Genomic DNA, 22,979 nt, shown 5'->3' on the forward strand with positions numbered 1-22,979 from the left:
TGTGCGCCGAGGGAGCCTCCCCTGCGAGGGATCCCTGCGCCCACTGGCTCGCTCCAGCCGCCGCAGTCCGGCCGAGCCCCAGCTCCGGAACTGCCGCTGCCGCTGCCGGGACATGGTCCTCTGCATTCAGGGGTAAGTGCGGCTCGCCGCCCTGCGCGCGGCGTCTGCGCGGGGCTTTCGGGATAGTACCGCCTCGTGCTCGCTGCCGGCCAGTAAAAAGGCTGGACGGGCCGGAGATGACTGAGTGCGGAAGGAGCTCGGGGTGACGACAGGGAGCGGTGACAACACCGCCACTACCTCTCCTCGCACTGTGGGTAGTGAAACTGGGGGTCGGCTGACGACGGGAGGAACACAGGGTAGCCTAACCCTGGGTTCTGGCTGGAGCGGTTGAACGCCAGGGAAGCGTGTCCTCTAAGACGTGGCTCACCTGCCTAGACCCCCTTCTGGGCCCAGAGCTCTATACCCTAGCCTGCAGGCCGCAGGGCCTACCGGTGACCTTGGGTTAGCCCCTGCCCCGCTCTGTCCCATCATCCACCCTTCTGCCATGGGCTAGCGACTAGGCTTTTCTTGGGAAACCAGCCTGAGATCCATGGCTCCCCCCAGGTTGGCACCTGCTAGCCAGCAGCTCTTGGAAGAGCCCGAGTTTGGCCTGATTTAACTGTGGTACCCCCACAGTTGCGTCACCCCTCCTCTCAACCCGGTCTGGGATCCCATTGTGAGCACTTGGCTCCTGCCTCCCTTCTCCAACTTTCCCCCAAACACTGGGGTGGGGTGGGGGCTGATAAGAAGAGTTTTGGCCCCAGCTGAACATTCTTCCGTACATTCCTTCCGCCTTAGCATCCCCTTCAACCAATAGGTCTGATGCTCTCCGGACTGATCTGACAGGAGCTCAGAAAGCTCCAGGGAGAGAGAAAGGAGAGATGACTGAGTGTCCACACCCAGGGAGCACGGGGTGGCCCAGTGGCTGTTGTTATCAGAACTGGCATAGTACCAAGTGAAGAAGGGTGGAAGGTGGGGCAAGGCTGAAGTGCCCATTGCCCTGAGCAGTCCTGTTTCCAAGGAGGGAAGCAGGAGGAGCTAGGAAGACTGTACTACTGTATACTTCTCCCTGATGGTCTCCCGCATCTCCCTCCTCTGAATTTTGAGACTCCCGAACACCCCCACACCCTTGTTCTCAGGACCCCTCCCCCAATTCTGGAGTTCCACATTCTCCACAGGGCCGGTGTTTGGTGTCAGGGAGCAAGATTTTTTTTTTTTTTTTAAGATTTTATTTATTTGACACAGAGAGACAGCAAGAGAGGGAACCCAAGCGGGGGCGGGGGGGGAGAGGGGGAAGCAGGCTTCTCACTGAGCAGGGAACCCGATGTGGTATCCCTGGGATCCTGGGATCATGACCAGAGCTGAAGGCAGACTCTTAATGACTGAGCCACCTAGGTGCCCCAGGGAGCAAGATTTTTAAGACCTCCACATATACAGCCACAGCCCATCTTGTGCCCTCCCTAGGTAGGTTTGGGCTGCTGGCTTTGTTGGAGGCGCCCACCCTCAGGGCTGAGTATGCTCCACTGGCATGTGTCCCCATTCAGGACTCACAGGCTGGGCTCCACAACAGGCACACACACGTACAGGCCACCCACACCTAGAGCACACCCGCTGTCGCCCCAGCTATGGCGATGACAGCTGTGGACACACCCCTCCTCAGATAGTCATTCACTGGGAGCTTGTCATTCACCAGGAGACCAATAGGGCTGTTCACACACCCAGAAACCATGTTGACCCTAGAGGTGCCCACACCCACAAGTGCCTTGCTAAAATGTCAGGACAGGGCCACCACTGGAGGTTCTGGCCTGAGTGGCTAGCCTGAGCTGAGCTGGGGGACCCAGCAGGCAGGCCTCCAGCTTGTTCCTTGGAGCTTGGCCTCTGGCTCCCCTAGTAGGATTCCAGAGCTCCCATAAGGTACCCAGAGTGGGTGTGGGTAAGTACGCAGACTGTGGTAGGCCAGGGTCTTGTGACCCCTCTCCCGATTTGTTAAAATCTTCTAACGTGGGGCGCCTGGGTGGCTCAGTGGGTTAAGCCTCTGCCTTCAGCTCAAGTCATGGTCTCAGGGTCCTGGGATCGAGCCCCTCATCAGTCTCTCCTGCTTCTCTCTCTCTGCCTGTCTCTCTGCCTACTTGTGATCTCTTTCTGTCAAATAAATAAAATATTGAAAAAAAAATCTTCTAACGCTCAGCGATAACCTACACTGTGAGATCTGGCTCCTCTGTCCGCGCCCTGCCAAGGCTTCTGTCCGACACCTCTTTCCGCCTCATAAGAAATCCCAGGCACTGTTTACCCATACTGTCGTCTCTGCCCGGATGGAGCACCTTCCCTCCGCTCCTTCCTTTGGCCTGACAGACTCAGCTCAGGAACAGGCAGACCTTGACTCCCCCATGACACCCTTTGCTTTTATGACTTCGGGTTATAAGTTCTCCTTGAACGCAAAGCCCATGGTTTTGTTATCTCGGTGTCCTGAGGCCCAGCAGGGGACCAGACGCAGGACTGAGGCCTGAGGAGTGAGGAAGGACCAGCAGTCTCTTACTGGGAGTCAGGGCCCATGCCCCCTTACTCCCAGGAAGCCCCAGGATAACCATGCTGGGTGGCCTTCCCCTAGAGAAAGGCCACTGCTAAGATTGGGGCTGGCTCGGCAGCCCAACTCTTGTCACCAGAGAACACAGTATAGCCAAACCCGTCAGGGTCTAGTCTGGGAGTACCCCTCATTAGAGGGTGGAGAAGCTGAATAGCAAGGTTTGCATAAGATCAGAAAGCCTAGTAGGGCTGGCTTGCCAGGGTGGGATCTGTAACATGGAATGACTACCTTGCCCTGTCTTGGGAGCTTATGTTTGTGGGAGGTGGGACTCGCCAGTGTCCATCCCAGACCCTCAGCTGGGAGGAGGAGGAAATGGGATGGGAGTCTGACCTGTTTGGGGAGAGTGTTCCCACCTCTCAGCCCTGGCCAGTTTGGACTGAGTTCCCCCCAACAGGTACTCCTGTCAGGCATCCTACCATAATTTGGGGGCCTCTGGAGCACCCCACGAAGGTTCAGGCCATGGTTCAAGCAGGACCAGTGCTGTGTAATCAGCCCACCTCAGCCCACAGGGCACCAATGTGAGGCTTCTTTACACTGGATCCTACTGGTGGCGGGGACACCAGTTTCCCATTCTGAGCTAGAAATGCCTCTAAGGACTGATCTGTGTTTTGGGTTGGTGCACACTAGAGAGTTCAATTACTGTTCAATAAATGCAAGAAGGCAGAGGAGGCTCTTTCAAAATTGCATCTCCATGTGGGGGAAGCCATCAAGGAGGCTTTTGTGCTGACAGCTGGGAGGTGGTGTGCTGACATCATTGAGCCCATGAGTGGGCAGAGGGGGGAACTGAGATGGACGGGCCAGAAGTCATGTAGCCGGCCCCGGGCGCAAAGGATCTCTGGAAGCAGGGTGAGCACAGGGCCTCCACTCACTGCCAATCCCCTCTTTTCTAGGCCTTGTTCTTTGCTGGCTGTGGAGCGGATCGGGCAGCGGCCCCTGTGGGCCCAGTCCCTGGAGCTGCCCGAACCAGCTATGCAGCCTTTGCCTGCTGGGGCCTTTCTGGAGGAAGTGGCAGAGGAGACCCCAGCCCAGCCGGAGAGTGAGCCCAAGGTGCTGGACCCAGAGGAGGACCTGCTGTGCATAGCCAAGACCTTCTCTTACCTCCGGGAATCTGGTGAGTTCGAGAAAAGAAGCAGGCCTTGTTGTGGGAAGTCCAGTGGGGAAAGCTTAGCTCTATCTGTTGAGTCTCCCTGCCCTGGAGAGTCTGATGGGGAAGGTGCAGTGCTCCCCATGGAAGCATAATGGGGGAGGCAGAGTCCTCCCCTGCTTTGCGCCCCCAGCTGAATGCCTCTGTGACCAGGCTCTCTGCCCCCTCTCCACTTGCCTAGGCTGGTACTGGGGTTCCATTACGGCCAGCGAGGCCCGGCAACACCTGCAGAAGATGCCAGAAGGCACATTCCTTGTCCGTGACAGCACCCACCCCAGCTACCTCTTCACCCTGTCGGTCAAAACCACCCGAGGCCCCACCAATGTGCGCATCGAGTACGCCGACTCCAGCTTCCGCCTGGACTCCAACTGCCTGTCCAGGCCACGCATCCTGGCCTTCCCCGACGTGGTCAGCCTGGTGCAGCACTATGTGGCCTCCTGTGCAGCTGACCCCCGGAGCGACAGCCCTGACCCTGCGCCCACCCCGGCCCTGCCTACCCCGAAGGAGGATGTGCCTGGCGACCCAGCGCTGCCCGCGCCCACAGTCACGGCCGTGCACCTGAAGCTGGTACAGCCATTTGTGCGCCGAAGCAGCGCCCGCAGCCTGCAGCACCTGTGCCGCCTCGTCATCAACCGCCTGGTGGCTGACGTGGACTGCCTGCCGCTGCCCCGGCGCATGGCCGACTACCTCCGGCAGTACCCCTTCCAGCTCTGACCTGCCAGTGCGGCTGCCGGGACTCATCCGGCCATACCCTGGAGGGGACAGTAGCCCCAGCTGGACTTGGGCTCCCGTCATCCCTCCTCAGGTCACCCAGTGTCTGTGTGCAGCACCTGACCAACTGGACCAGGAAGAGTCAGCAGGAGCAAGGCTACAGGGGTGGGGGATGTCTGGAAAAGCGTCCCACAACCTAGAAGTCAGCCCCCACCCCAGCCCCCATGTGGCTGGGGTGAGCCATGGGTCAGAAGAGAGGGAGACAGGCAGGACCTGTCTCATCCTGTGGGCTGAGCCCAGGCCCCCACTTGCCTGCTATGGCCTCCTGCTATGTAGACTTTGCCGGCCCTGGTTTCTCAGTCCACAGGGGTAGGGCGGGCCCCCTCCTTCCAGCCACCCTGTCTCAGGGCAGATGGTGGCTAGAGGAACTGAGGTTGGCAGTGACGGTCCCCCCAGTGGGGGAATAGGCCAGACTGGGGGACTGCCAAGTTATACAGTATTTATTTATTTATTCTCCTTGGGTTGGTCTCAAGCTGAGCCAACCCCACGTCTCTGCCCTGAGCCCCAAGTGCTCTCGAGACCCCAGCTCTGCCCCAGCTTCTCTGGTTCTTCCTTGTGGAAAGCCCCACCCTGAGACCTGTTGCTGGACCCAAGGCAGTTCTGGATATCCTGGCGCTGACCCACCCACCTGTGAATGTGCCCCCCCCCCCGCCGCCTTCTGCTGTGGAAGGGTAGATAAATGGACAAGAAAATAGGAGCCTGGGCGTCAGTGCCCAGCAGAGCCCACCTCTCCCCACCCCTGCAGGGCAGAGCCCTCCCTGCACAGAGCTGGTCTGGCTGGGCCACGGGCCTGCGGGAGCGCGCGGGTCGCCCCAGGTCTGCTGGGCCCACTTCCTGCCTGGGAAGGCACCTGCACGTGAGAGGGAAAGGCCTACATATCTGATAAGACTTTATCAAATAATTATTATAACAAGCAGAACCCAGTTTGGTAGTCTTTTTTCTTCTACTGATTTTTCTGTATTGACAATAAAATTGTACTTTTCATTTAAGGAGCCCTGCATGGGTCCTCTTTTGAGTTCTTACATAGTTTGTCCCCTTTGATGATATTATTATCTGCCACTTTACATCTGGATCAGCTGGGGCCCGGCAACCTTGTGTAGCTAAGCAGTCCTGCTAGGGAACCCCCCAAAGGGTAGAGGGGAACAGGGAGCAGCCTTCCTCTCTACTTGTTGTTCCCGTTGGAGGATGGGAAGCAGGAGGTTGAAGGCCAGCTGGACTGCCTGCAGGGTCACTGACCAGGCTGCTGCCAGCGGGGGTGCAGTGGCAGAAGGGCACCAGACCTGAGAGGTGTAAACAGATGTCAATTAAAGACCGAACGTGGAGGATGCTGGGGGTTGGGTGCTATGGGGGCACCCACTCCTAGGGACTGTGTCTTTAGAGATGAGGCCAACAGCAAAGTCAGAGCCAGTCATTTCAGGGAGGAGGTACAGGGAGTGCAGAAGCACCAGGTCGTGACCGGGAATCTCCTATTCCACAAGGAGGCATGGGGAAGGGTCATTCTGTGCAGTGTGGCAGAACTGTGGAGCTGGGGATAGTGGCCAGTAAGCCAGCAGGGTCTGGCCTGAGGTGCTGTGGAAGGTCTGACCTGGAAGGGCTGTGACACAGGCTAGTTGGGGTTAGAGGCACCCCTCTCCTCTCAGGGCCCTATACCCCAGAAGTAGATGGGAGAGCAATTAAAACACTCTCCATCACCCAATGGCCTGACTGTGTAAGGCTTCTGTACCTGAAATTCCACTGTATCCTGAAATTTTCTGCACTTCCACTTGAACAACTCATAGGAAAGCTGCTCTGAAACTCATTTATAGCCTCCTGACCCTCATTTTAGAAACTGTTCTAACCTTCCTGTTTTCTTGGGACTTAGATGATTGGAAGAGATCAATGCTGGCAGATTGAGAGCAGAAGGGTATCAGGAGTGGTGAGGAGGAAGCAGGAAGGGCTAAAAGCCAGAACTACGGAGGCACAGAAACGTGTGGGCATGGAGATGGTTCTAGCAAAGAATAGAGCTGATACTGGACAGGAGTGAATAAGAGGTGAGTGAAGGCCGACTTCCCTGGGACTAGTGCCCGAGCCCCGGTGCCCAGCCAGGCACCCTCTCTGTTGTTGGCGGCAGGGCCCGACAGCACGCCTCCTCCAGGGCACCGTGACCCTGCCAGGGACGTCGGCTGTTCCTCATTGCTCCTGCCTGGATCTCAGCCCCTTTGTGACTCCTCCGTCTGCCCCACCCCCAGGTCTGAGTTACCTACCCAATGGGTGAGTAGTGGACACAGAGGGGTCAAAGGGAGGTTGTTCCCCACTTCACGTCATGGTCTGGACAGAAAGCTGCTATAGCAGGAGGAGGCCCACAGACTCCATATTGTCTGCAGCGGGGGGGGGGGGTGGCTCAGGGGGCCCGCCAGATGCTGGCAAAGGACGAGGCCTTTGCACTGTGGGAATAGGTGTGAATAGACCCATACTCCACAGATGAGAAAACTGAAGCCCAGAGGGGGCAAGGCCCTGGCTGGGAGGTGAGGCATAGAGTGGAGCTTACCTCAAGGGTAATGACCCCCTGCCCCCGGGGGCTGCTGCGTGAGCCAGCAAGAATGGGCAGCTGGGGTTGGCAGCCTTCAGGCAAGCTGATCTTAGATACTGGTGTTATCCTCCTGTGTCCTTGTGTGCTAAGGCATCTGGGCCAGACGTTGGTCTGGTCAACAGTGTCCTGTCCATCCCCCTTCACCTCGGTATAAGCCAGGCTCCAGCTCCTGGTGGTGGAGGACTGCCAGCTACTTCATTCACCTGCATTTTTCTGCCTCAGTCTTTTCATGTTTCCCTATCGGGGGAGGGAGTGATGCCTGCCTAGAGTTGAGACGATAGAAGGCATGTCATCGGGCCCAAACCCAAGTCAGAGACCCAGCCTAACAGAGGCTAAAAATCGTCTCGGCGCAGTCACTGCTGGGGGACTCTGGACTAGGAAAGGGGCCATGCCCTGCCAGCACCAGCAGGGGACAAGTGAAGGAGCCATCGGTTAAGTCCTGCCGTGGCTTAAGACCTGCTAGGCCAGACTCCATCTGGGCCCTGGGAACATAGCAGGGAACAAGTCCCATCATCGTGGGACTCCTGGGCTGGTGAGGGAGAGACAATAAACAAGTGGGCACTGGGGACAAGTTTGAAGAGTGTAAAGAAGGCAAGACAGGGGAGCAGAGCAGAGACTGGCTTTGGGTGTGGGGACCCTGCTGCAGATTGGGGATCAGGGGAGCTCCAGGGACTCAGAGCCTTGACACTTGAGCAGGAGCTGGCTATGCAGACAACGTAGGCAAAGGACATCCAGGGAGAAGGAGCCGCCAGTGCTGGGGCCCAGGAACAAACCCGCTGTGATGAGGAGCAAGAAGTCCAGAATGGCTGCCCTGGAGCGGAGGGAGCGTGTGAATTGCATCCTGGGGTGGCAGAGGGCCTCCTTCCGGTTTAGCAGGGAAATGCTATGACATCATGTCATTTCTCAGGAGTGAGCCCAACAGCCAGATGGGGACAGGAAGCTGGAGAGGAGGTTGAGGGGTGTAGGGCATGGCAGGGGAGGTGGCAGTGGGGAGCAGGAGGAGGCGAGGAGGGCAACCTGGGGACCCTGGGCAGAGTCTGTGCCCCAGGAGGTCTCCCTGCAGCCTCGAACACCAGCAGAGGTTGTCCCCATTTACAGCTGAAGAGGTAAGACTCAGAGAGTGGAGGTGGGGTTTTTTCAGGGACACATATCTTGCGAGGGTCAGAGTCAGGCTTCAGATCCTTCTCGAGGAGACCTTGTTGGTATAACCACTGCTCTGCTCTGCCTCCCCAGAGCTGGCACCCTAGAGCCTTGGCACCCACAGGATGCCGAGGGGACACAGGGGGTGGGGGTCAGGGGCACTTCCTGGAGGAGGCAGCAGGCCAAGGGGCTGGAGGCTGGGCCCTCGAAGATTCCACCAGGCCATGGGGAGAATGATCCCATGTGGTATCCCTCCCTAGACTTACAATAGCTTTTTGGAATGACTTTGGAACAGAGATAACACCAGGCCAAACAGATTTCTCTCGTCAAAGAGGTCTTGCTGGAATGTTCCTCCCATGATCACCAGGCTAACACCCCCAGATCATCAGTACCCTTATACCTGGCCTCAGCTTTTAACCAGCCTGCTGAGCAAATCTCGCTGGGCCCAGCCAGAACACAAGTCTGGATCGGGCTGGGGCAGACCTGGGCAGCTCGCGCTCTCCGACGGGAATGCTCCCAGTGTGCACAGCAGCCCACAGGGACAGGCAAGGGCGGGCCCTTGAAATAAGTCCTGATCAAGAAAGCAGGAGGCTTCTGGAGACTTCACAAAGGCCGTCTTCCTCAGGAGACATGAAGCCTGTGCAGGCCTGGGCAGTCCCTTCACACCAACCTGCTAGACAAGTTTTAAAAATAAAGCAGGTTCAGGCTTTGCCAGCAACTCAACAACCTCTCGTGGTGAGTGAGCCCTTGCTGCCCCAACTGCACGGTGTGGGCTTTGCTCCCCACCTTCGGCAGGCCATGCGACCCACTGCCCGAGAGCTCATGGCAGTGGTCACCCCTGGGCAGCAGGCTGAGCCTCCCACATCTGAGACTCAAGGACAAGAGGTTTAATCCTGGCCAATAGGACCCCACTCCCTGGCTTTATCCCACTACCGCTCCCCCCCCACTGTCACCCCTGTTTGGATTGTGTGCCATGAACTTGGTTCTTGGTTCTGGGGAGTCTCCCTCAACCTCACTGACCCCGAGAAAATTCCTGGATGTGGAGTGAGGAAAGTGACAGCGCCTGCCTCAAAGAAGACACGGGGAACACTGGAAGATTTGTGAGGTGATGCGGAGGGGAGCTGCTGTGGCTGTCATTGTAACTATTCCCTAGACACCGTTTTCATCTTTTTTTGTCTGGGCAGATGTGGATGGCTGCCAAGGTCCCTGTGGGGGCTGCAGGGGAGCTGGGCCAGAGCTGCCCTGCCCCCATTAGCTCTGCCCTCCACCTCTGAGTCCAGCCCTCCACCCTTAGGTATCAGTTGCTGGTGACTTGGGTTCTGGTCCTGGCGAACAGACCCTTTGGTCTGGTCTCTGCATGGGCGGGGGTAGAGGTGCGGCCAGCCCTACCTTCTAGCAGCTTCTCTCACAGTAACAGTAAGGCCATCTTCTACCCTTTCCCCAGACCCAGGGGGTGGTCTCCCACAAGGCCTGTTCCTCCCCCAGCCCTCAGTAGTCTGCGCCCTCGGAGGAAAGCCACAGGGGATGGAGATGAGCTGGGCAGGTGCCTCTTGTCTACCCCATTTCGAAGATGCAAGCCTGAAACCTAGAGAGGCAAAGTAGCTTGTCCATAGTCACTGAGAGGAAGTGGGGTTAGAGTCCAGGGCTCCAACCATGCCAGGGCTTGTCCCCCTCCCCCTAGAACTCTTGAACTGGAGTCAGCTGCCTGCTGGCCGGCAACTTGAAGATCATAGTTCATAGCTCCCCAGATTCCCCGTGACCAGACCTGGACTCTTCTTCCCAGAGCTTTAGTGTCCCTATCTGTCTAACAGAAATAGTAGTGCCGTGCCCCCAGGTGGCTGGAGAATGGCTGGGTGTGGCTTTGGGGTAATGTGGAGTAAGTGGCATGATGCTCACCTATGAACCAGAGGAGAGGAGATGGGCCCGGAGCAGGAGGTGCCTTTTTGGTGTGGCCAAAGCTTTATGCTTAATGGAAAGATAGTTGCTTCCATGATGCTGGCCTGGCTGAAGCAGGCAAGGCCGAGAGCACTAGAACTGGTCTCTGATGGAACTTGGGACTGCCACGACTCCTCCAGGCAGTCCTCTAGGACTATTCCACCACAGTCCCCACTAGCGAGACCCACATTGGGATGGTGTCGCTGAAGGGGGCCGGTGCCCAGCAAACGCCCTCCAGGCCGAGCCCTATTCTGAGGACTCTCCCTTCACACAGCATCAGTGAACCAGACCAAGCTCTTCCTCAGCATCACTGGGCTCCTCCTCCATCAGAGATGAGAATTTTTCCTCGTAGTCTAGATTGGGCCAAAACTTTGGTCTGGAAAGGCCCTCAGCCTCCTCCCAAAGAGCACTTCACAGTTCCCTACCCCCACCAGTCCCACCTCTGAAAATCACTGTGAGCCTCTGTGTGTGTGTGTGTGTGTGTGTGTTGACCTTTCCACTTGGCCAACATTCCTTTGTTTTTTCTCAGCTCTTTCGGGTAGATGGCCATAGCAGGAGGAGCTCTTAGCAGAGCAGGTTTTCAGGAAACCTTTTCCCCAAAGCCCAGAGACATGGAGCCTAAGGAGACACTAGAAGATCAAGGTCTATTGAAAAGAAGGTGGGTTCCCAGGGCAGTTAGAGGAGTGTGGGTAAGGGGCCTCCTCACAGAGAGCACTCTGGCCCTGAGGTGAGTGCCTATGGGGGCTGCCCTGGGTGTCACTGCCAAGGTCATCGTTGTCAGCCTGGCCAGCAAAGCTGGGTGACCCTGTGCAAGTTGCATTATCTCTCTGAGCCATATGTGTCTCAAAGAAGTCAAAGTCCTGGGTTGTTTTTTTTAAGATTTCATTTATTTCTGCGAGGGGAGCGGGAGCATGAGTGGGGAGATGGACAGAGGGAAAGGGAGACACAGGCTCTCTTTGGGGCTCGATCCCAGGACCCTGGGATCATGACCTGAACCAAAGGCAGACACTTAACCAACTGAGCCATCCAGGCACCCCAAAGTCCTGGGTTTGTTGCCAGCATGTGTTATCTCCCTACCCCAGAGGTGCCCAGGCTGGGTCTCTCTAGCCCTTTACTGCTTCGCTCAGGGCAGCAGGTCCCTGATCGGGAGCTGTGGGCCTTGGGGGCACGAGCACCCCTGTCAGCACCTTGACAATCACCCCCTTTCTCCTCTGGGTCTCAGTGGGCGAACCAGGGCACGCCAGGCTCCAGGAGGATCCCTGGGCCTTTCAGAGGGCAGAGAAGGCGGAGTGTGGGCAACCCCCCCCCACCCCCACGCAGGGTGAGGTGTTTTCACTAGAATCAGAGCAGCTGCGGCCTCTTCCCAGGAAGAAAGAGCAGAGCGCCTCTTCCAAGAACTCAGAAGAGGCCCACAGGCAGGGGAGGGAGGAGCGGGGGAGTTAATTTTAAACCAAACAGCCTTCAACGCTTCTCAGGAACTGGTTGCTCAACGTGATCTGGCAGGTCCCAGGCGGGCGGGTAGGCTCGCAGCCAGCTCTGAGGTGGTGGGGGTGGGGGACCCGCCCCAGAGCAGAGGCCGGGTGACCTTGAGGGAAGTTGGGCCCTGTCCTTGCCCATGATTCTGAGCCTGTCACCCCCAGACCTCCATCTCCCTGACCTGACTTGCCGAGGTACGGGCTGAGGTGGCTTCCTCTGTCCCAACCAGGCTAGGTGAAATTATAACAGGATAAATAACAGAGATGTCACCTCCTTCCAGGAGCCCCACACCTGACTGGCCCAGTCCCCTCTCCTTGCTGCCACTCCCGTCCCCCAGCCTGGCCCTCTGGAAGTTACTGATGAAGGCCTGCTCTGAGGCCAGAGTAAGGCCTGTGTGTTTCGCCCAGCGAATGGGACCCGGGAGTGCTGAGCTGGTGGGGGACAGAGGGAGATGGAAGGAGGGATTGAGCAGTCAGCCAAATTTCCGGGCCCAAGGAATGAGCCTCCTGGCTGTGCAGGGAGGCTCTGAGCTGAACGCACTGGACTTGGCCCCCTCACTCCCCCATCCCCCCCCATGGAACAGGGGTCAAAGCGCCTTCACACTCACTGACCTCCTGGCCTCCATCCCCTCCGGGCTGAGAGCCCGGCCCCCCTCCCAGTGTCTGGTTCCTACAGAGGCTCCTCCCAGGGTCCCCCCCTCCTGCACTACCTCCACAGGCTGCCCAATGAGACTCCAGCAGCCTGGGCGGGGCGAGGCCTGTGTTCTAGGAAAGGATCCCAAGCAAGCTGCTGCCAGGAGCTGCAGTTCTTGGAATCGGCACTGGCACTGGCACTGCGGGGCGAGGGGACGCTTCCTGGAACCTGCTGGCCCCTCCAGGGAGAGAGGCTCAGAGGACAGGCGGTGACCTCAAGGAGGGGGAGGGGGTGCGGAGGCCTCAGCTTGGGTCCTTGCCTCCAGGAAGCCCTACCCAACTGCAGGTGCCTCCTGAGACTCCACGATCTCAGCATTAAGTCTGCTGGGCCCCAGGAGAGGCCCGGTTCTGGCATGGCCTCTGCGGTACCCAGCATCCAGCCCAGGAATAGGTACAGAGTGGACAACCAGAAACACTAGGGAAAGGGGGGTGGGTGTGTGTCTGGGGCGCAGGTAAGCACGCGGGTGTGGGCACACAGGTGAAGGTGGGATGCGCAGCCAGGTTGGGAAGGACTAAGGAGAGCAAGGTGGGGTCAGCGATGCCAAATCTGGCTCACAGAGGTCCCCTTCCTGATGGACAGACAGCCTCTGGCCAGGACTCCTGTCACTCTGACAGGCAGTCTTTCCTTCATGGCCTTGCCCTCAGATCCCTGTCCCACAGTTGGGGTACAGGCCTCGGCTTTATCTTCGGGTGGCATAGAGTAGTCCTAGCCCAATGCCTCGCGCTGCACCTTCAGCACACACCCAGCCGGCTGGAGCCTCCCTTTCCCTGCCTAAATAATAAAAAGGAGACACTACAAGGCCCCCAGGAAGGCCCTGGAGGCAATGACCCAGGTCTGGGACAGGGTTGGGGTCCAGCTACACTTTGCTGGTGTGGCTCAGTGTTCCCAATACGGGGTCCCAGGGTCAGCACCGTCAGAGCAGAAGCCTGGTAGTCTGGCTAAGAGGGGACTGAGAGCAGGTCAGGATCAGCACAGTGGGTAAGTAAGGGTCACCGTCTCTGGCTGTGTGGCCTTGGAGCACCCGTCTAACCATTCAGGACATGTTTGCCTTCGGAAGAATGGAGAAGCCTCCCTAGGCAAGGCTGGACAGGGGGCAGGGACTTGCCTCTCCCCCAGTGCCCTCAGGTCACTCTTCGTCTCTCACTGAGCACAGCCCCAAGCCTGCTACCACCACCCTCAATGCATCAGACAAGGGGGCCTCCAACCCGTCCTCCAGGGCCAGTCAGGGGATTGAGAAGTCCTGAGGTTCAGTGCCTGGGTGGGGCTGTGAGACAGGGCTGTGACGGAGAGGTCCTTTGACCCCTGCAGAAGGGTGGCGGGCAGCCTAGGGACCCAGTTCCTCACTGTGCCTGTGCACTTGGGAATGCCAGTTCTCTGAGGCTACCAGAAGCCAGAAGCCAATGGCAGTGGAGTGAGGGCTGCCGTCGGGGGAGGGTCACAGTGGGGGGAGAGCAGAACACTCCACCAGCCAGAGGCCCTGGCACTTGCCCCCAGGTTAATCTGGCTGGGAAGAACCTGCCATGGGAGACCTGGACCTGGAGCCCACCCATCCGGAGTGGGAAGAGCTGCTGGCTGGGACCTACTGGGTTCGCAGGCGGATATGGGTGACTTGCTGCTCCTGGTTTCAGAGTCTGGCGACCTGCGTGACTTGAGCCAGTCACGATCGTCTCTGAGCCGCCCTCACTTACCTTTATCGTCGTGGTAAGGAGTAAATGTGTAGATCTGGTGATTTCCTTTCTCCTTGGGGTTTCCTCCCTAGTCCTACCCTTCCACCCCACCCCCACTCCCCTTAACAGAAGCCCCAGCAGTGCACTTTCACTGGCCCTCACTGCAGCAAGAAGTACCCATAGACATGTCTGCTTTTCCCACTGGAGCACAGGCCTGAGGCCCATAGTGCTCTGGGCAAAAGGACACATGGAGGCCCACATCACGGAATCTAAATATATTTTTTTAAGATTTTATTTATTCGAGGGGCACCTGGGTGGCTCCGTGGGCTCAGCCTCTAGAGGCCTTTGGCTCAGGCCAAGGTCTCAGGTTCCTGGGATGGAGCCCCACATTGGGCTCTCTGTTCGGCTGGGAGCCTGCTTCCCCCAATCCCTCTGTCTCCCTCTCCGCCTACTTGTGACTTCTCTATCAAGAGGAGAGACAGAGAGACATAGAGAAACAAAGAGAGAGAGCAGGAGCAGGAGCAGCAGCAGATGAAGAGGGAGAGCCATGAGCCCAACATGGGGCTCGATCCCAGGACCCTGATACTATGATGTGAGCCGAAGGCAACCACTTCACTGGCCAAGCCACGCAGGCGCCCCCAGATTCTAAACATTTAAACATCATAAATCAAGCTATGAACTGCTAATAAAATATGTTCTATCCTATTCAACAGAGAAACTTTCATAACAATACAAAATCTGTAAATCTGTAGTTTTTCTGTGTCTGGAAGTCACATAGAAATATCAGAAATTCAGATACCAAAGATCACTGAGAGGCACCTGGGTGGCTCAGGCTTAGTTAAGCATCAGTCTACAGCTCGGATCATGACCTCAGAGTCTTGGGATCCTGTCCATCAGGCTCCCTGCTCAGCGGGGAGCCTGCTTCTCCCTTTCATTCTTCTCTTTCCCATGCTGTGCTCTCTCACTCACTCTCTCTCTCAAATAAACAAATCTTAAAAAAAAAAAAAAAAAAGATGATTGGGTTTCACAATTTTTGCTCATGTCCAGGTGTTCAGCAGTGTTAGATGAGTAAAAAAATAAAGACATGCCGAATTCATAAAGTATTATGTATTTGTTCTGTCACATTTGCTGTTCTTGTTTTATTCCAGTAAAACTATTGGCTATGTTACTATAATTAAGATGTTTCATATAGTTACTATCTTATTGGCACTAATGATTTAAAATATTAAAGCAAAATATTATATTCAAAGAGCACAAAAATATAAATTAAATATATTTAAAAATTGAAAAGTATTGGGGCGCCTGGGTGACTCAGTTGATGAAGCATCTGACTCTTGATTTCAGCTCAGGTCATCATCTCAGGGTCATGGATCAAGCCCCATGTCGGGCCCCACACTAAGATTCTCTCTCCCTCCCTCTCCTTCTGCCCCTCCCCACCCCACCCTACCTCTCAATAAATAAATAAATAAATAAAAATGAAAACGGAAAAGTATTTAAAATATACTCCAAAAGGCTATTTTAACCATAATCGAAACTGGTAAAATTAAAAGGCAAAATATATGTTACAAATTACAATCAACTAATGTCAACATTTATTTGTTGTTGTTGTTGTTTTTTAAAGATTTTATTTATTTATTTGACAGAGATCATAGGTAGGCAGAGAGGCAGGGCAGAGGCAGAGAGAGAGAGAGGCAGGCTCCCCGCTGAGAAAGGAGCCTGATGCAGGACTCGATTCCAGGGACCTGGGATCATGACCTGAGCCGAAGGCAGCTGCTTAACCAACTGAGCCACCCAGGTGTCCCTAATGTCAACATTTAAATAAAAAAGACTTAAAACTAAAATTTTATTTAACTTTTTGAAATTTTTATTTGCTGTTAACTCTTTTTATAGAAATAAGCCTTCCCAATTCACAGTCACATCCTCGGTGAACTCTGAGGCAGGGTCACAACCTCCCTGCATGTCCCTCGGGCCCAAATGGTGTCATCCCAAGTTGGTGTTTGGGTCTGTCTCATACTGTGCCTGTGCTGAGTGTCAGATCCCCAGGGATGGTGATGCCCACATATTCTTAGTCCATTTATTGTGAATTGATCCTTTGTGTGTTGGTGATATGACGTAAATGACAGGCCCTAGGCAGATAAGAAAAGAGCAGCAAGAGACCAGGCACAATATCCAGTAAACGGTACTGGAATGCTTTGGAAAAAAGAAAAGTCCAATGTCTATGTCAGACAGGCAACCACCATATATGTTAAATATTTACACATGAAAAAGGAAACCGTAAGAACATACCCTTTAGAGCACCTCCCTTGGGGTCACAACAGTATCGATTCTGGGTGAGGAAACCTCTTCTTCTTTCATGCGCTCCCCTGAATCATTTGCAGGGCAGGTCTGTCTGGGAAAAGGAGAGTCCCATCAGAAATCCATTAATGCCCTTTTAGTGTCATCTCCCTGGCTGGGCGTGGTGGAGGGGCTCCCCCAGAAGTGGGCCCTAAGACAAGGATCCAAATACAAGTAGTTTATTTGGGAGGTGATGCCAAGAACCACCAGTAGGGGGGATCTGAGGGGCCAAGTCGGTTCTGAGACTGACTCCATCTCAGCTCAGGTCTTGATCTCAGGAACTGAGTCTAAGCCCAGCAAAAGTCTCTACTTAAAAAAAAAAAAAAAAAAAGACTCACCAGTAGAGTGTTGTGAGATAAGTCTCCACCGTTCTCTCCCACTTCTGTATCCTTGCCTGTAGAGGCAATGACTCCCTTGTCCACACAATCCTTTCAAGGGTGATTATTATACCGAACAGCCTTAGAAAACAGAGAGAGTATCTCCCTCTACGGAAAAAAGCAGCTTTCTTTCTTGTCCAGCACAGCGAAGACCACAGCTCCCTCTTAGGCCAAGGTTGGCGAGTTTGCTGGCAGCCTATTATAAAACATTCAGGCCCTGGACTCCAGGGCTCCTCTCTTGAAATGCAAACCCACTGCACATGTGGGCACCCGCTGGTGCTTCCTGGGTCCCCCTGTGGGAACTGGGGAAGCAGTGCAAGAAAATGCTGATCCTGCTGTTACTGTAACAAACTGACCCTTATTTCTGAATCACGAGTCTGGTGCCTTCTGCCAGCAGCGGTGGGAATATAAGGGGCTAACTTGTTAGCCTGCAAGTGGGGCAAAATCTCAGGGCCTTCCCAGTTCTTGACATATAGGAGAGGAGAAGTGAGGCAGGGAAAGAAAAGACACTTAGCCAGGTGTGTTAAGGAGTGGGATCCCCCTGTGGGCCACCGAGGCACTGTCCTTAGCTGAGAGATGGAGTAGAATATACCTCACAGTTGCCCCACCCAAGGAGTGGGTAAGCGGCCTAGGGCTGTTCCAGGGGATGAACTTTCAGCCACTTATTAAGCTGCCCTATGCATCAGAGAAGGCCTCAGGCTGCACATGGTAGCTGCTGTGTGGGAACTTCAGTTGGGAGAGTCTCTGGCCCCACCAGGGCTCCAGGGAATCAGGGCCTCATCTGAATACTGCCCATCCCCAGGGCTCCCTGCCCTCAATGCCCCGCACAGTGCTGAGCAGACTGCCGTCAAGTGCATGCCGTATGGCCCAAGGACAAGGGCCCATTTCCTTCCCTCTATCTTCCACTAGGCCGTGAGCTCTGTATGAAGAACATCTGCACCAATCTTTCCCTCATACCCTGGCACCAAGGGTAAGCCTGACATCAGCAAACATTCACTTAAGTTTTATTGCACAAATGATGCAAATAAAGAAGCTTCTAAAATAAACAAGCAGGGGCACCTGGGTGGCTCAGTGAAGCAGCTGCCTTTGGCTCAGGTCATGATCTCAGGGTTCTGGGATCGAGTCCCGCATCGGGCTCGTTGCTCAGCAGGGGAGCCTGCTTCTCCCTCTCTCCCTGCTCATTCTCCTTCTCTCTCTCTCCATAAATAAATAAAATCTTTTTAAAAAATTAAATAAATAACGTAAAATAAATGAGCAAAAAGGAGTCAGCTAGGATCAGACAGAGCCACCCTTAACTAGAGAAAGACTGTCTCTCTCCAATACCAAAGCGAGTGCACTGGAGAGGGAGGAACCAGAGGCATCACTCCATACATGGGAAACAAGATACAATAAGGGCTCTAGCCATCACCATTTTCCAATATTATATTGAAGATGTTAGCCAAGCCAAAAGACAAGGAAAATAAGTAAGAGCTATAAATGTTAGAAAGAAAAAGACAAGTGTGTAATTTTCAGTGGTAGAATATCAATGTAGAAAATTGAAGGGAAGCTACCCTATGATCTCACTAATGTGGAATTTAAGAAAGAAAACAGATGAACATATGAGAAGGAGGGGAAAAAAAGAGAGGAGGGAAATAAGCCATAAGAGACTCTTAAGGACAGAGAACAAACTGAGGGTTGCTGAAGGGAGGTGGGTGGGGGGTGGGCATGGAGGAGGGCACTTGTGATGAGCACTGGGGTTGTATGTAAAGGATGGGTCACTGAATTCTACTCCAGAAGCCAAATCGCACTGTATGCTTAACTAAAATTTAAATGAAAAAAAAAAAAAATCCAAGAGAAGCAACAAACAACAGATCTAGGAGGAGCCAAGAAGTGGAGTTATAAGATAAACCACATAGGGGGCCTGGGTGGCTTCGTGGGTTAAAGCCTCTGCTTTCGGCTTAGGGCATGATCCCAGGGTCCTGGGATTGAGCCCTGCATCGGGCTCTCTGCTCCTTGGAGAGCCTGCTTCCTCCTCTCTCTCTGCCTGCCTCCCTGCATACTTGTGATCTCTGTCTGTCAAACAAATAAATAAAAGTAATTTAAAAAAATAAGATAAACCACATAAATTAACAGCTTTCCCACACATCTGCAAGAACCAGTTAGGCCATCCCCCCATATAATAAATAACAACAAACACTGTAGGACAGATAAGCAGCAAAGCTAACTTTTCATGAGGGGCATGGGCCTCCGAGAGCCAGGGGAGGAAACGAGGCGTGAGAAACTGAAAACCACCTTCCTCTTGACTGTTTTATCCCCTTACCCCCCATAACCCACCAAACTTTCTCTAGGGCTCCGAGCCAGGTGCACAGGCAGGACCCTGACGTCCTCCCCATGCTGGGCCCCTGCACGAGAGACTGCATGCAAGTTGGCTGTCCCAGAGGCTGGGCTGGCTGGGTCCAAGCCCGAAGACAGAGCAAAGCCAGTAGCTGTAGCCTTGGACATAATTCTTAGCTCTCAGGGATGGGGAGGAATGAGGGCATGGCCAGGCAGTGATGGTGCCTACAGCCTCGTGCGGCAAAGGCAGCCCCTCTGGCCCCTTCCCGAGACCAAGTGGAAGGGAAGAGCTCTGCAAAGGAGCAGAGAACTCGGTCCAGGGCCATTTAATGAAATAACAGCAGCCACCAAACCTGAGGGTTCTGTACACATGGTCAGCCCCCACCCTTCATCTGGCCAAACACGGGCACAGGCTCTGGGCATGGAGGGATAAAAACAACTTGGAATGGCTAACTAAGAGGGGCCCATCTTGCCTCGAATGCACTGCTCCAAGCCTTCTCTGTCAGTGGGCAGTCTTCTCCTCCCTCAGAGGACACATGGGGCCTGGCTGGGCCTTCAGAGAAGGAGCAGAGTTGGGGACAGGTGATGATACCCTGGAGAGGCAGCTTCCTGTCCTTGTCCCAGGCCCAACCCCATGACGGGCAAAGTCTAAAGGGCTGGGCAGGCCTGGGTGTGGCTCCCACTGTCTCTGCCTCAAGGACCCTCCACTGCCAGCCTAGGCCTCTAGAGACCAATTTTATGTTTAGTAGGTAGAGAAACAGGAGGTGGAAATAAGGGGGGAGACGCTCAGGGGAATTCAGAGGAAGGAGAACCTTCCACGGGGTCAGAGAAGTGGAGGAAGCATTTAATTAGAATATGGAAGTCTGGGTATCATTCAAGTACCAGAGAGGGAGAGGCCAAAAGAGAGAGCATTCCAAGAATCTAGCACGGCCCAACCAGAGATGGGGTATGTGGGAAACCCCCGGAAATGGTCCATAAACCCTACGGTACCTAGGGTTGGTCCTCAGGTGAGTTTGCTGGGAGTATCACCAATGTCATCTCCCAGAGTTTAATGCAGTGTGGTGGTCGGGGGTGTCAAGCCCCAAGTGCCAGGTCAAAGAGGACAGGGATGTGGGCAAGGCACCCAGGTCTGGCTCCCTCACCTCCCAGATCTCCCCTAACTTGCCATGGGATCCTGGCCGAGGCATGGGCCCTCTCTGGACATTCGCTTTCTTTCCCATGAAATAGGGGCACAGTCTTCAGGCTCCCATGGGATACCATGACTCAGAGACAGTGGTTGGGCCTCCAAGACAGGGTGACACTCCCCCACACACAAACACAAGGTCCTGGCCTGACTCCCAGAGCCTCAAACTCCCCCAACCATGGGAGGCCCTGCATGGACACCTGTGATCATGGATGTGGACCCAAATGCTCCAGTCCCACACCTGTTCATATGCACATGCACACGGGTCCCTGGGGAGGGCTATACAGGTATCTGTGATGTGTGTGTGTGATGTGCTCCCTCAGAGCCTAAAGGCTCCCATGGCTCCCCATTGCTGACCAGAGCAAACACACTGGGGTTCTGTCAGGGGTCCCTGTCCAAGTCCACGAGTTCCTCAATGACAGGACCCCACATGAACCGCCCCACCCCCTGGCTTGGTTTACAGTTGGTGCTCAATGCTTACAGGTGAACAATGGGCCTGGTAATAGGAGGGGAGACAGGCCAGAGAAAGACCTCAGTCACCCCTTCCCCAAGCATCGGAAGTAGCCTCAGCCCTCAGCAACCTCACAGAGGATGTTGACAGGAAAAGAGGACTTGTCCCAGATGCTGCATCCTCACATGACCCCGAATTCCACCCCACCCAAGCGGCCCCAAGAGGAGGCTGAGCTACTGGGCTCTTGGCTGTGACTCAGCGGAAGGAAGGCAGGAAGGAGGGGGGTGCTGGGCCCTAGGGTTTTGCTTCTCATTTCTCTCTTTCCAAAGCACAGCAAGTTCCCAGAAATGAAGGTACCCAGAACTACAGAAACCCCAGGCTTTCAGGGGCACTGGGTTCCCCAGTCCTCTCACTCCTGAAGATACCACCACAGAGCCCAGGGAAGCTCCTCGTCCCTGTCCCTGCTTGGAGCCTTCTTCCCTGCCCCAGAACCAGGGATTGAGTACCTGGATTGTCCACCCTGGAGCCAAGAGGGGCTTGTGGGATCCTGAGACTTTTCAGGAGCGGATGGGCCCGATTCACTTGGTGCGACAGATGCTAGGTGAAAGGCGGCTCTGGGAATCTCTAGGATGTGTAGGGCTAAAGCAGCCAGGGCAGACTTCCCGGGAGAGGCAGCGGCGGAGGCTGGCGTCACAAGAACCCAAAGAAACCCCATAAGTTCCCTCCTCCTTCCTTTCCCTTCCTCATTTCCTTCCCTTCCCTTCCCTTCCTCCTTTCCTTTTCTTTCTCTCGCTTTCCCTGTCTTTTCATATTTTTAGTTATTATAAAGAGCCCAATTTTTAAAAAACCACACACAAGGACACTTTGGTGGCTCAGTTGGTTAAGCATCTGCCTTCAACTCAGGTCATGATCCCAGGGTCCTGTGATCAAGCCCCACATCAGGCTCCTTCCTCACCGGGGAGCCTGCTTCTCCCTTTGCCTGCTGCTCCCCCTGGTTGTGCTAGCTCTCTCTCTCTGACAAATAAATAAATAAAAAGAAAATCTTTTAAAAATAAAAGACCACACACAGACTCAAACGGGCACACCACCAAATTATGACACTTGTGTCCAGAGAACCAGGTTTGTGCTCAGCTTGAAATAAGGCTTCTCCTGCTGTCCCTGTGAATGACGGACTGCGAGGCAGCCTTCAGAAACACTGCCAACACTTGTGACCACTTATCTGTGAGGGTTGGGAGTCATTTTGTCCTGTGTCACTAAAATCAAACACAGAAAGGAATGGATCTCCAAGGCTGACATAAGACTATCCCAGCCCCCAATTCAAACGTGTGTTCACTGCTATTTTTAAAAAATATTTTATTTATTTATTTGATAGAAAGCAAGCACAAGCAAGGGAGCAGCAAGCAGAGGGAGAAGGAGAAGCAGACTCCCTGCTGAGCAGAGAGCCTGACTTGGGGCTCCATGACCTGAGCTGAAGGCAGATGCTTAACTGACTGAGCCACCCAGGCACCCCCACTGTTGTTCTTGATGGACTTAATGCTGAGAAGATGTTGAGAATGTGAACTTTAAAAATAAATTTATGTTTGGGGCGCCTGGCTGGTTCATTCGGTTAAGCAGCTGACTTCGGCTCAGGTCCTGATCTCAGGGTCCTGGGATTGAGTCCTGCGTATGGCTCCCTGCTCAGCAGGGAGTCTGCTTCTCCCTCTGTCCCTCCACCGACCTGTCCTCTCTCTCTCTGTCAAATAAATCAATCTTCTTAAAAATAATAATAATGTTATATTTAAGATATGACTTTTATCTTTGTAAAAATACATACTTGACTTCCACTTGAAACTTGGTTTGAAAGAACCAACCCCATGGCTCCAAGTGGCCGGGTGGAATGTGGGAGAGAAGGCAGACTTCCATGCAGGCAGAGGCAGGGAACTGTAGTCAGTTCTTGAGCTGTGCAACAAGTGTGGTAGGCATATCCAGCTGGCACCTCCTTCCAGAACCCGCCCCCCCTCCAACCTGGGGACCTAAAATGCCTCATCTGCCACAACATGCTTCACCCCGCTCCTGCTGAGCGGGGACTCACTTTCCTCACCCACCTGTCAGCCGTGAAGCAGAGTCTGGGGTCTGTCAGCCCCACCCCACGAGCCAAGGACATTAGTCCCCTTTGGTAGCAGCCCTTCTCACTGCCCTCCCCTGCCCTGCACGCAGGGCCCTTCACCTAGTTCCTCCCCTGCTTAGTATGAAAGCTGTGCACCTGGGAGGGAAGGAAGCTTGCTTTACATTTGCGGTTTCTGGACAATTCGCCACTTTCCCCT

At 54.6% G+C, this 22,979-nt stretch overlaps 1 protein-coding gene across 1 annotated transcript; it reads left to right on the forward strand.

The window, feature by feature from the left end:
* CISH (cytokine inducible SH2 containing protein) lies at positions 1-5,527 on the forward strand. The gene is made up of 3 exons (XM_044253498.1): positions 1-132; positions 3,514-3,734; positions 3,949-5,527. Exons 1-3 carry the CDS (start codon positions 113-115, stop codon positions 4,479-4,481), a joined length of 774 nt encoding a protein of 257 aa, XP_044109433.1. The 5' UTR covers positions 1-112; the 3' UTR covers positions 4,482-5,527.
* The last annotated feature ends 17,452 nt before the right edge of the window (positions 5,528-22,979 follow it).

The sequence above is a fragment of the Neovison vison genome, chromosome 6 (genome assembly GCF_020171115.1).
Source record: "Neovison vison isolate M4711 chromosome 6, ASM_NN_V1, whole genome shotgun sequence".
Taxonomy (NCBI): domain Eukaryota; kingdom Metazoa; phylum Chordata; class Mammalia; order Carnivora; family Mustelidae; genus Neogale; species Neogale vison.

Coding starts and splice junctions, on each gene's coding strand:
- CISH (XM_044253498.1), top strand. CDS start 113: ATGGTCCTCTGCATTCAGGG. Junction 133..3,513: donor ATGGTCCTCTGCATTCAGGG/GTAAGTGCGGCT, acceptor CCTCTTTTCTAG/GCCTTGTTCTTTGCTGGCTG. Junction 3,735..3,948: donor CTCTTACCTCCGGGAATCTG/GTGAGTTCGAGA, acceptor CCACTTGCCTAG/GCTGGTACTGGGGTTCCATT.